Source organism: Corythoichthys intestinalis, chromosome 11 (assembly GCF_030265065.1).
Source record: "Corythoichthys intestinalis isolate RoL2023-P3 chromosome 11, ASM3026506v1, whole genome shotgun sequence".
Classification (NCBI taxonomy): Eukaryota; Metazoa; Chordata; class Actinopteri; order Syngnathiformes; family Syngnathidae; genus Corythoichthys; species Corythoichthys intestinalis.
Genome location: NC_080405.1, coordinates 45,152,337 through 45,165,113, shown reverse-complemented (window position 1 = coordinate 45,165,113; position 12,777 = coordinate 45,152,337). Strand labels below are relative to the sequence as shown.

The 12,777-nt window shown below is 37.3% G+C and overlaps 1 protein-coding gene across 1 annotated transcript; it reads right to left on the bottom strand.

Annotated features, from left to right (window-relative positions):
• Positions 1–5,203: 5,203 nt before the first annotated feature.
• Positions 5,204–11,094, bottom strand: il21 (interleukin 21). The gene is made up of 6 exons (XM_057850965.1): positions 10,789–11,094; positions 10,650–10,691; positions 9,249–9,362; positions 7,441–7,476; positions 7,265–7,345; positions 5,204–5,738 (listed from the first exon to the last, which is right to left on the bottom strand). Exons 1-6 carry the CDS (start codon positions 10,912–10,914, stop codon positions 5,712–5,714), a joined length of 426 nt encoding a protein of 141 aa, XP_057706948.1. The 5' UTR covers positions 10,915–11,094; the 3' UTR covers positions 5,204–5,711.
• Positions 11,095–12,777: the final 1,683 nt, after the last annotated feature.

Genomic DNA, 12,777 nt, shown 5'->3' with positions numbered 1-12,777 from the left:
TAGAAATATCATGGGAAGCAATGTGGGGGATAGCAAGGTGGCAAATGATCTTTGTCTTAACACCTTAAGTTATTTCCCAAAGCAGAGAAGATACATCTATTGGTAGCACGACGCACAGTCATGGTTTTACTTCCCATCATGCATTGGGGCATGGCTGCAGTATCATTTACTGAAAGCTCAACAAATACACTAGATGGCAATATTTAGTCACAATATACAGTCACAAGTCTTTCTATCCGTGGATCCCTCTCACAGAAAGAATATTAATGATGTAAATGCCATCTTGAGGATTTATTGTCATAATAAACAAATACAGTACTTATGTACTGTATGCTGAATGTATATATTCGTCCGAGTTTTATTCATTTTTTTCTTAATGCATTGCCAAAATGTATATGATCGGGAAAAATTATCGGGAATGATTGGAATTGAATCGGGAGCAAAAAAAAAGCAATCGGATCGGGAAATATCGGGATCGGCAGATACTCAAACTAAAACGATCGGGATCGGATCGGGAGCAAAAAAACATGATCGGAACAACCCTAGTAGAAACGTATTACACGACACAAGCACTTTGTTGGGCTTGTTAACATTTGTGTATATTAATCTGACGTTAGTTGATTGTTTTGTTCTTAGAGATGCATGTGTGGGAGCCTGGTACGTTTTTTTTTTTTAACATGGGGTTTTGACAATTGTTGTCATATTTTCGGGATCAAGGTACCGTTCCAGCCCTGAATCTTTGACCGGAACGGCGTACCAGACTGTTCCGGCCCACTTTCACCCCTGACTACGACTTAAAGCATGCCACACCCTGAGAACCTTTTAGGCAGTCAAACAACTTGGAAAGACACCTAAAATTCTTCGGAGGCTTAAAAAGAAGAGTCAAGAATTTGAATTGTACGGTTTTTGGTATGTTCATCACTTTCTTGATAACTCATTGTCTGCCATTGACGTCATTAGACGTCCAATCCATTTTCCAGAGGCGAACGAAGATTTGTTCAATCGCCCCTTTTAGTCAAAACAAATAGCAAAATGAGTAGGAGTGAAAGCATTCAAATCCAGTAAACCCAGTTTAAATGAATTGGTTCTCTATGGTTGGCAATTGCAGGTAATGGGTTAACTTTGGGTACTTACGCGTCACTTCCTGGTGATTTTGGATCATTTCCTGTGGATTTAGGGCATTTATGGGTCACTTCCTATCAATTTGTTTTCCTTCTTGATTTTGGGGAAATTCGAGTTTTTTTTCTTTTTTTTTTTTTTTTTTTTTTTTTACAAAAAATAATGAACACCAATGGAGATTGTATTTTTTTGGGGGGGGGATTTTGAGTTGAAAATCAATAGGAGTAAAAGGAAATGTTTTTGTTAGCATTGAATTTCCAAATGGAATGAATGTGACTCTTAAAAATGTACTTTTGCAAAAATTGGCTGTTGAAGTCTGTGCCTCTTGATTTTGTGAGTAATATGTAATAATTATATGTCAATTATATGAATCAGACAGAAAACTAGGAGAAGGAGCATTCAAAATTTTGTAATTTTGTTATTTTCCCAAAACTGCATTTTTATTGCAGGCGTCAAAGTTATAGGCAAAATTGAGCGTTTGTTGTGTGAATTTTTGGAATGTTTGGATATCGGAACGATTTGAATCGGCCCAAGTGTGTGGGCCAGGAGGGGTAGCCAACTGCGGTCCTCGAAGGCCCCTATCCAGCTTGTTTTCCATATCTCCCTCCTTTAAAACACTTGAATCAAATGATCAGCTCATCAGTAAGCTCTGCAGTAGCCTGATAACCATCCTGATTATTTGAGTCAGGTGTGTTGGAGAAGGGAGACATGGAAAACAAGCTGGATAGGGGCCCTCGAGGACCGCAGTTGGCTACCCCTGGCCCACACACTTGGGCCGACTTGGCTACCCCTGGTGTGGGCAATGTGGCGCGCTGAAAAAGTGGATGGGGAAAAAAATCAAAATATTATCTGTAGGGAAGGTTTGCTTTGTAAAGCATCCCCACAGTTGACACACAAAAGAGAATGAAACATTGTTTTTAAAAAACAAAAAGAAACCTTTTACCCTAATTTGGGCACAGTTAAACATCCACTGTACCTTAATACAATGCACTACTTTATTGTAACCGGCAGCTAGTGCTGTTCATTCAATTGCAATTACAAGTCATGAGAAAACAAGGCATTGAAAAAAATTCCTGTGATTACTAATAATTTACTCATCAAGTTTAGATTATTTTAAAAAATCAATAAAAATATAGAACGATGATTATTTCCTTTTTTTTTTTTTCCAAACAGTTTTAGACGCATACATAAGTTCGGTACTGTGTGGTTACAGGTGTGAAAATGTAATTCAATACACGCTTTTTATTTTGTGTTTGTGTATTTTTTTTATGCGGCTGACAAACCATAAACACTTTGAACCTGCAGTCCTGTTTGAATGTGACAAGACATCTTTGTACACAGGTGTGAATTAAACCTCTCTAAACTCTTGAGCGTTGTTGGATTCCCCCAGTCATGTGACCACATGACGTGAGTGTTGGTGACACCTGTTTGCAAGCGTTTGTGCAGCTGTAATAAAAAGAAAAAACTTTTTTTAAATGTTTGATTCTGAAAGTTACATTATTTTCATTTATTATAGTTGTGATAAATTAGTGAGTTTCATATTTTGATTCTATGAGCTTAAAGTAATGGGCTTTAAATGAAGATGAATCTGGTAGTGACCAACTTTGCCAGGAGAGGGCAATACTTTTCTACATAATTTATCATTTTATTGACCCTGGAAATTGAGCTGTATTGTCGATGGAGTCACAAAAAAATCATATGAACTGTCTTTTGTTTTAAATATTTTTTGTTGCTCTTTTATTTCCATTGGAAATCAATGGCGATTCCTCTAAGGCTGCAAGGGAAGCTCAGCTTCCCCCAAAATGTCAAAAAAAATAAGTGATCAAATGTATACTGTACATGTCATTGACTAAATATGCACTACTACGTGCTCAACCTTTGTTCAGAATTAGCTTATCACTGGTGCGGCTTGCTTTTCATCCATTCGTGCAGCTTCACAGTCCTTTTAACAGTGTTGAACCTGTGCGTCTCCAGAGCTGAGAGTGCATTGTTCCACTACACTGGAATGAGACGAGTCATTTGCTAAAGGCTGTGTTTATACCACCCATTGGATGCTTTGCATCTCTGGAAGTCTATGGGCAGTAGGCGGGGCTTGGCAGGCTCAGGCAGTGTGCTTCTCTGCAAATTAATGGGATGATCTGTCTGAGTCTGAATCCCTTTTTGATAGGGGTGTAACGGTACACAAAAATCTCGGTTCGGCTCGTACCTCGGTTTTGAGGTCACGGTTCGGTTCATTTTCGGTACAGTAAGAAAACAAAATGCAAAATATAAATGTGCTAGTTGTTTATTACACACCTTTGTGCTTTCAACAATAGGAACATTAGCCTATGCAAAGCTAGAATTCTGCTCAAAAAGTAGCGGGTATTTAAAGATAATCCAACAACAATTTGCCTTTCAGACCCCACGTATTGGTCAGCTTTCCTTCTGGAAAAAAAAAAAAAAAAAAAGTCCTGTGCTAAAGAGAAAAGCAATCCCAATGACAAAGATTTTAACATGTATTTTACAAATGAAATGCCTCAATGAATCTTTTTTTTTTTTTTTCTTATGAACGGTTTTCAAAAGCTTTATTGGTGGATTTTCTCACGTTAAAGCGCCACACAGAAATTATTAAATTTAATTGTGTAAGCAGGATCTGTGTATTATTCTTATTATGTAATTACAGGTGGTTAATTACAGGGTTTTTAGCTCATTTCAATTTATTTTATTTAAATGGGCCATTATTTATTTTATCATGTGTTTATATTTTGCAAATGTGATGTAGTATTCATTTATATTATATATTTTATTTTGTATAACTTTAGTTCCTATGTGAATATTAGTTCTTACTTGCTTTGTTGTGGTAGGTGGGTTTTGTATTGAACACGGGGCCGTGTTGGTTATTATTATAGCAGAGAAGACAGCAGTAAATCAACAAAGACAAGTCAACTGTGCCCCGATCTTCCACTCAAGAGATCTAATGGACTCAAAAGTGATTTACGATTGCATATTAGTTTGAAAATCGACCGGATCCTCCGTATTTTTACACAAGTGACTTCCGGTCTGCTAGCTAGTAGTATTGACGCAGGAGGGTCGCGTCTCGCATCAAGTAATAAACTCTTTTCGCGTGCATCGCGTTGAGCCGCTTCTGGGACTTGTCTAACATGCGGCCGAGCTGCGACTGGTGTGCATTGGCTGATTGACTTTAAGCTGGCGTTTCACTGCGTTCTCGCGGCCGCCACGTTGTCGCGCCGTTGACGTTTCTTTACTGTCCTACCGTGTTGGTCCTCATTATAGTAGAGAAGACGGAGTAAATATAATCTACACAAAGAAAATGTAACCCGATCGACTCACAGCCTCGAAAAGTAAGGGTTACATTATGTAAGAAACTCATTCGGTATGCCTCCGTTCCGAACCGAGCACCCAGAACCGAAACGGTTCAATACACGTACCGTTACACCCTTACTTTTTGATTGACGGCGAGATGAACAAATCGGTGATCTTGTCGTATTAACATTCACGGGAGGCATTTTTCAATTTTCATTCCGTTGCATTCAGAGTTTAACCGGAGACTCATAATCATCCTAGCGACACTTGATTGTTAAAAAACCACTAGCGACTTTTTTTCTATTGTAGCTGCTTGTGTTTGGAGACTTGACTTCTGGCACTGTAGTTTCTTTCCCTACTGAGCAGCGGTTGCCGCTGAGCCCTTCCACCGTCACAGAACACTCACAGAGACACACTGTAAGCTTTCCCTCGTTGAGAGACCAGCATCCGGCAATGTTGGAAACTATTTAAATGGCTTGTTACGTCAAAATGTTTGCTGACTCTACAATGGCTTAGTTAAAAAAAAAACTTAAAAAAAATTTAAGAACTTTGTTTTTATTTTTGAGGTTAAAAAAAAGTCACTATTAAAAAATTGCATTAGAAAGAATAATCACATCATTATATATACATTTGTGCCCAAAATCAAAAGACCAGGCTTCTGTGAGAAATGTTTTATTTTTATAAATTAAAATAGACAGTGCAGTTTATAATCCAATGTGCTTTATGTATGAGTTTTGGTTGTGCTTAATGACCTCGAACATTTTTTCAATCAATCAATCAATCAATCAATCAATCAATCAATCAAATTTATTTATATAGCCCTTTACAAAACCCGAAAGGTCCCCAAAGTGCTTTACAACAAAGACAAACATGCCCATAAATAAAGCAAATAATAAATACATTTATAAAATGATAACAACAGTGTTAAAAGATAAATGACAAAATGCTGTAAAATGATGCACAAATGCACTTTACAAGTTTGATTATAACCTCATTCATTAATGGTGTGCCTTAAAATCCACCACGTCCCCCAAAATATGGTAGGTAAATGTTACTCAAAGAAACCCACAGCAAAATTCTTTTATAAAAAGTATAAATGGCATCAGCCAGTCCAGGGCTCACATTGAAATTTTCACAATGAACCACAAGAGGGCAATAAAGAAGCAATTTGTCTTTTCAGATTAAGAAATGCATAAATAAATAAATTAAATAAATAGAAGGCCGCAGCTTGGATTTGATGTCTCCTCAGCATAGTGTCTTCTCATTCTCCACTTGTACTTCCTCTTTGCTCATTTCCCGCTCAGTCTAGCGATAGCCTAAAAATAGAGAAAAATCCATTGACATTTTCAGTATATGATCTGTTTTCCATACGAGTATAGATAGGTTTAATTAATTATAGAGATAACAAGCACATTGTTAAGAATCAACCATGAATGTTTGTCAGTGTGAGTGTTGAGTTGTGTAGTCTTGGAAGCTTGCGAATAAAAGTGCCTATTACATTATTATTATTTTCGGGTCATTTGTTAACCCATTGGCTAGCATTGATGGTACAAGACATCTAATCCATTCTGACTGGCAGGAATTTCCATGGTTTTTTGAATTTTGACGATTTTTATGTTTGCAGTTTTCGCAGTATTTTATTAGCGGTGACTGCGTTTTTCAGTTTTATTTTTTTTTTCTATTTTGGGGTTTTTCGAGAACACCATGTTACAGGGAAAAAAATGTTAATGGCTTGTAATCATTTAATTGTGTTGCTTGGGTCCAAACTAAATGGAAAAAGTGCCACTAAAAAGTTAAAATTAGAGGTGATACCAAAAATTTCCAAGTTGACGTCCGTTATGCAGGAAATATTTGTTAAATGTCATTTCTTCGTTTTTAAGGTCAAAGTCTATTAAATAAGGAGGAAAATGTTCATATATACAAAAGCATTACAAAATACTAGGGCTGTCAAACGATTAAAATTTTAAACGAGTTAATCACAGCTTAAAAATTAATTTATCGTAATTAATCGCAATTCAAACCATCTCTAAAATATGCCATCTTTTTCTGTAAATTATTGTTGGAATGGAAAGATAAGACGGATATAACCATTCAACATACTGTACATAAGTACTGTATTTGTTTATTATAACAATAAATCCACAAGATGACATTAACATTATTAACATTCTTTCTGTGAAAGGGATCCACGGATGGACAGACTTGTAATTCTTAAAGGATAAATGTGAGTTTCTATATTGTGACTAAATATTGCCATTTAGTGTATTTGTTGAGCTTTCAGTAAATGATACTGTAGCGATTTAACTGTTCAGCCCAAATGCATGATGGGAAGTGGTGCAACCATGACTGTGTGTGGCGGCCGCAAATGCTATATCTTCGCTGCGTTGTGTGCAACACATGGTGATAAGAAAAGGGCATTTACTGTTATTCTTCCCCATGTCGCTTCCCACACTATCGATAATAATTGTGGGAGATGTCAATTAAAAGCACAGCTCCACTGAATGCTTGTATCTACACCACTCACTTGATGCCGTCTCTTGGCACCGACTATAAGTAAAACGGCGCCATTTTAGGCTGTATGCGGCACTGCGTGAGTGGATTGTTCCGCGCATGCGTCAATTGCGTTAAATATTTTAACGTGATTAAACCCACGTTTTTACCACAACCATTAACGTGACGGGTGAAATCAAAAGGAACATTTCAAAAATTGTAACGACGACAATCTGTCTAAGCGTGTGACCTGTTTTTGATAATACGGTGAAGGTTTGAGCTATTGGAACAATCATTTCAGCTCTACTCTTTCAACAGACTGAATGATCCTTTTTATGAGTTGCTAACTTACCCTTTGAAGAAGTAGCTCCAATCTGTTGACAAATTCCTTAGCACTTGCCTTTGGATGAGAATCACATGTTCCACAGCTGGCCTGAAAGAAAAATTGAAGTACATTTTACCAATTTCAAATACAGCAGACTCATATACCTAGGATCAATCTAGTGAAGGATTTTTTTTTTCCCTTACCGAATATCCCGATTTACATAAATCCAGACCTCTCTCCTGAAAGAGAATACATTTTAAATAAATTCAAACGATTACTCTGCACTGCAAAGCTAACTACCGCAATTTATTGTGTATAGTACGCACTCTTGTGTTATACACTGTTCCTGAAAATACACTTGAATTCTGAATTTTTAGTTTTTCTTGTGCTTATATATACAGTGAGGAGCAGAAGTGTTTGCACCCCTTGTGATTTTGCAAGTTCACCCACTTAGAAAATAGGTAGAAGTCTGAAATTTCAATCATTGATGCATTTCAACTTATAGAGACATAATCTTAAAAAAAAAAAAAAAAATCCGGAACTTGCATTGGACGATTTCTTTTATGAATATTTTTTGTTGTTGTTGTAATTTTCTGGGGTTCATGGTTCATAAGTATTTGTACCCCTGAGAATCAGCAACAATTATGACACTTAGAGTTGTCAGTCTACCTTAAAAAAAAGTCCACCACCCGTTTCAGCTCGTTATTGTCACCTGTACACCCCACAGTCAGTCATAATTCGACTGCTACCAAGCGCAAAACCAGAGAGCTTTCGAAAGACACCAAAGAAAAAAATGTTGAACTCCACAAAGCTGAAAAAGGTCATGGGACAATTGGAAAGCAGCTTGGTGTGAATAAATCAACAGTTGCAGCAATTGTTAGAAAATGGAAAAGGCTAAACATGACTGATAATCTACCTCGGACTTGGGCTCCATGTAAAATTTGTCCTCGAGAGGCATCACTCATGACGAGAAAAGTGAGTCTCAGCCTAGAACTACACGGCAGGAGCTTGTCAATGACCTGAAGAGAGCTGGATGCACAGTTTCAAAGGCTACTATCAGTAGAACACTAGTGCAGTGGTTTAAAATCATGCATTGGTCAGAAGGTTCCCCTGTTGAAGCCAGTTCATCTGAAGTTTGCTGGCACCACCTGAATGATGCAGAGGGGTCATTGGAGAAAGTCATGTGGTCAGATGAGACCAAAGTAGAACTTTTTGTTGCAAATTTTCTTCCTCGTGTGTGGAGGAAAAAGATGAGTCCAATCCCAAGAACACCATCCCCACTGTGAAGTATGGGGGTGGAAATCTCATTCTTTGAGGCTGCTTTTCGGCAAAGGGGAGAGGACGACGGTAGTGTATAACACAGAGGATGAATAGTGAAATGTAGCGTCAGATTTTGATGAGACTTGAAGATGAATCGTGGCTGGATCTTCCAACATGACAATGATCCGAAGCACACAGCCAGGCTAAACAAGGAGTGGCTGCGTAAAAAGCATATCAAAGTTCTGGAGTGGCCGAGCCAGTCTCCAGACCTCAATCCAATAGAAAATCTTTGGATGAATCTGAAACTTCATGTTTCTCAACGACTGCCCCGAAACCTGACATATCTTGAGAAGATTTGTGTGGAGGAATGGGCCAAAATCCGTTTCCATATGTGAAAACCTGGTGAAGAACTAACGAAAGCGTCTGACCTCTGTAATTTAGATTATGTCTGTATAAGTGGAAATACATCTATGATGGAAAATTAAGAAGACCTCAACCTATTTTCTAAGGGGGTGAACTAGCAAAATCACAAGTGGTGCAAATGCTTCTGCTCCTCACTGTAATAGACTGCTCTGATTTACTGATATCAGATGTACAATAATTTGATGGATTGGGATTTGTGTTCAAACACTACCTTGCATTTTCAAACAATCCTCCGATTTTTTTTTTTTTTTTTTTTTTTTTGGTGGGGGCAGTGATATAAAATGCGTACTACACAATAAATTGTTGTTCTCATAAGATTTGTACTTACAGTGATTGGGTGCTTGAGGCCTCTGTAAAATTTGTTTTGCATTCTTTCCGTCATGTTGAATTTCCCCTGTAAGCTTTCTTGGAAGCATCGTAATGCCGACAGACAACAGCAATCCTGGGGAAAAAAAACACACAAATCTAACTTGCTAATTCAAACACAAAAACACTGTTAGTTTGCATCTACTTTTTTAATTCCGAGTCACCGTTAGAGCAAACCAGCCTTAGAAATATTGTCCAATAGCAAAGGAAGGTTTGGAAACACTGCTTTGCTGCAAGCACATTTGAATGGAACATTTGCCTACTCATCACATTTTGACACTGAGACAGCGAGGTTCGTAGCCGAGTGTGAAAAAGAAACAGGAAGTGATTTGTTGCGCGGTAGACGTCTGATGAGAAGGAACAAGATGGTTTGCAATTGTAAATGTTTGCTGATTTAGAAAGTTATTTGTCGTCAGTATAATGTCAGTCGTGATGACTTAATAAAAGCATATTTTTTGGCCAAATAAAAATATAATTGAAATCAAGAAATAGATTTTTTTTTTGACATTTTCTTGAGGTCAGTCAAATGAAGTGTATACAATTAAGTTTGTGAATGTCAACAAAAGCAAAAATAACACTCGTCCCTGAATTTGGGACTGAACTTGTCAAATAAGTGTGGAATAATACGAATTAAAAAGAAAAAAATGTATCACAAATACAAAAGATATTTACCATAATATTGAGTTATTCTGCGATTAAGGTTAAAAAAATGGAAGTTGATACAAATTTGAATGAAATTATGTATTGTGAGTTCTTTTGAAATCAGAGTTGAATGAAAATAAGACATGTTCAAATTTTTAAAGGTTAAAAAAATGGAAGTTGATACAAATTCGAATGAAAATATATATTGAGTTCTTTTGAAATCAGTTGGATGAAAATAAGACATGTTCAAGTTTTTAAAATTACAAGTAAACTTGCTTAGTTGTGTTTATTCATATATTGTGACAATTGACAGAATAAAAAAAACGGCTTGTTTTGTCCTTGCCGAGATGTATAAATGTGTCATAAAGTTAGTTTAAAAAAAAAAAAAACGATTACTGCTTGTTTTCCATCATAAGTATTCATTTAAGGTAATCAACAGTGCAACGGTTCTTTAGTTAAAGAAGTGCAAACATATAGTGACTACTTTTTGAATGTTAAATAGACTGATCAATTTCCCCAATTCATTACTTTCAGTGTTGAAACAAACAAAAAAATTGCGTAATAAAAGTGCATAAATTTAATTAATGAATGTTCTTCGACTGTTGTTTGCATCCATTGAGGTTCTCAGACTCTCAAGTGTAAGCGTAACGCTGACTAACCGACCACAATTATTAAATGCGGCCACGACGCATAGATAATAGCATACAATAGTAACACTTACCTCAATATTCTGTGGCGGTGTATTCACCAGCAGTTCTTTGGTCTGTGGGACACAAAAGTTAAGTACACACATAGCCAAAGTACTTGCACACTATTTTGCTATTTAAGTTAAAAAAGTCTGATTAAACAGTAGTCCTCACCTGTAATGAGTCTTTGACATCACCAAGTTGATTCAAGACATCTACCAGTTTTCTCCTCTCCAAGGTCACAACATTGGTGCTGGCTAAAGAGCAGCAAACTGCGAGGCACAAAAATATAAGTATCATGTTGATGTTCGAAGCAGTACTACCGAGCAGGTCTTTCGAGGTGTGCACGTTTTTCTGGAAGTGAGAACTGTAATATCGCTGGCCATTTTTATACTCATCCCTGGGGATGCAGGAAATCCACCCGTCGAGAGTTGGAACATGCAGAAACTCCTATGACTAATGACTTTTTCTTTTCCACGGGCAGTCACGCCGCGACGTCGACAATCATAGGTTGCGAGCGGCGTTTTCGAGCGTGGCAGGAAGAGGCAGGGAAATGCCACTTCCCATTCTTGTAGCACGTTGAGGTGATGAGCGCAACTTCACCGTCACACACGTTGTGACAACAACAGGAAAGCTGTTTGCAGACAGTGAATCCCCTGTTTCATGATTAGATTTCAGTGCGACTGACAGCATTAGACGTCCAATTTATTTTGAAGAATGTTCATTCGCCTCATCCCTGTCAAAAAGAATTGGAAGTCTAGCTCTGTCAATGGCAGCCAATTAGTTAACATAGACACTATTCTAGTGAAAAAATTAGTAGCAAACAGTTGTTTCCTTTATTAAACAGTGACATATTTTAAAAACGATATTGATTATATTCGATAGCAGACTGTAAAATTTGGTCTATAAGCCGCTACTTTTTTCCTTCTTTTTGAATCCTGAGTCTTCTAGTCCAGTGTGTCCTATTTGTTGATTTATTTGGGTTAGTGGGTAACACTTTATTTGACAGTGGCGTCATAAGACCGTCATAATTATGACATGATACTATCATGGGTATTACTGAATACTTATGACGGATGTCGTTAAGTGTCATCCGGCAAATTTTGTTACCAACTCCATTTATGTCCAGCTTGGATGTTTTACATCCATTTAAGAGAGATAATTTGCCGGATAACACTAAGTAACATTTGTTATTAGCATTCATTAATGCTCATGACAGTGTCATGTCATAATTATGATTGTCTCATAAGTCTTATGGCACCACTGTCAATAAAAGTGTTACCAAATACTATATTTAGCAATTAATGAAACAACTGGAACAGTAACCGAGGAAATAATTGGCACAGAACATGAATGTTTTTTTTTTTACATCTGTAGCGCTGCGATACATGCTAGGAGGGGTGTTGGAAGATAACAGTGTTGACAGCAGGTGTTAGCAGAGGTTGACTGTCTCCCCCAAGGGAGCAGTGATGGTCAAATGAAGCTTCTTGAAGCAAGCTGCGGCTTATACAGGGGTATGAAAAAGTATCTGAACCTTTTGGAGTTTTTCACATTTCTGCATAAAATCACCATCAAATGGGATCTGATCTTTGCCAAAATCACACAGATGAAATTACAGTGTATACTTAGACTAAAACCACCCAAACATTTATAGGTTTTCATATTTTAATGAGGATAGCATGCAAACAATGACAGAAGGCGGGGGGAAATAAGTAAGTGAACCCTCTGCCTAAGGAGACTTAAAGAGCAAGTAAAACCATTTTTTTTACATAACAATTTAAGTCAGGTGTGTGTCCAATCACTAATGAGTGGTTTAAAGCTGCCCTGCCCACTATAAAACACACACCTAGGAAGAATTGTTTTGATGAGAAGCATTGTCTGATGTGCATCATGGCTTGGTCAAAAGAGCTGTGATCAAGGATTGTTGATTTGTATAAAGCTGGGAAAGGATACAAAACCATCTCTAAAAGTCTGGATGTTCATCAGTCGACAGTCAGAGAAGTTGTCTACAAATGGAGAATGTTGGGCACTGTTGCTTCTCTCCAAAGGAGTGGCCGTCCACCAAAGATGACGCCAAGAGTTCAGTGCAGAATACTCAGAGAGGTAAAAAAACAAACAAACAAACAAACAAAAACAGAACCCTAGAGTGTCTGCTGAAGACCT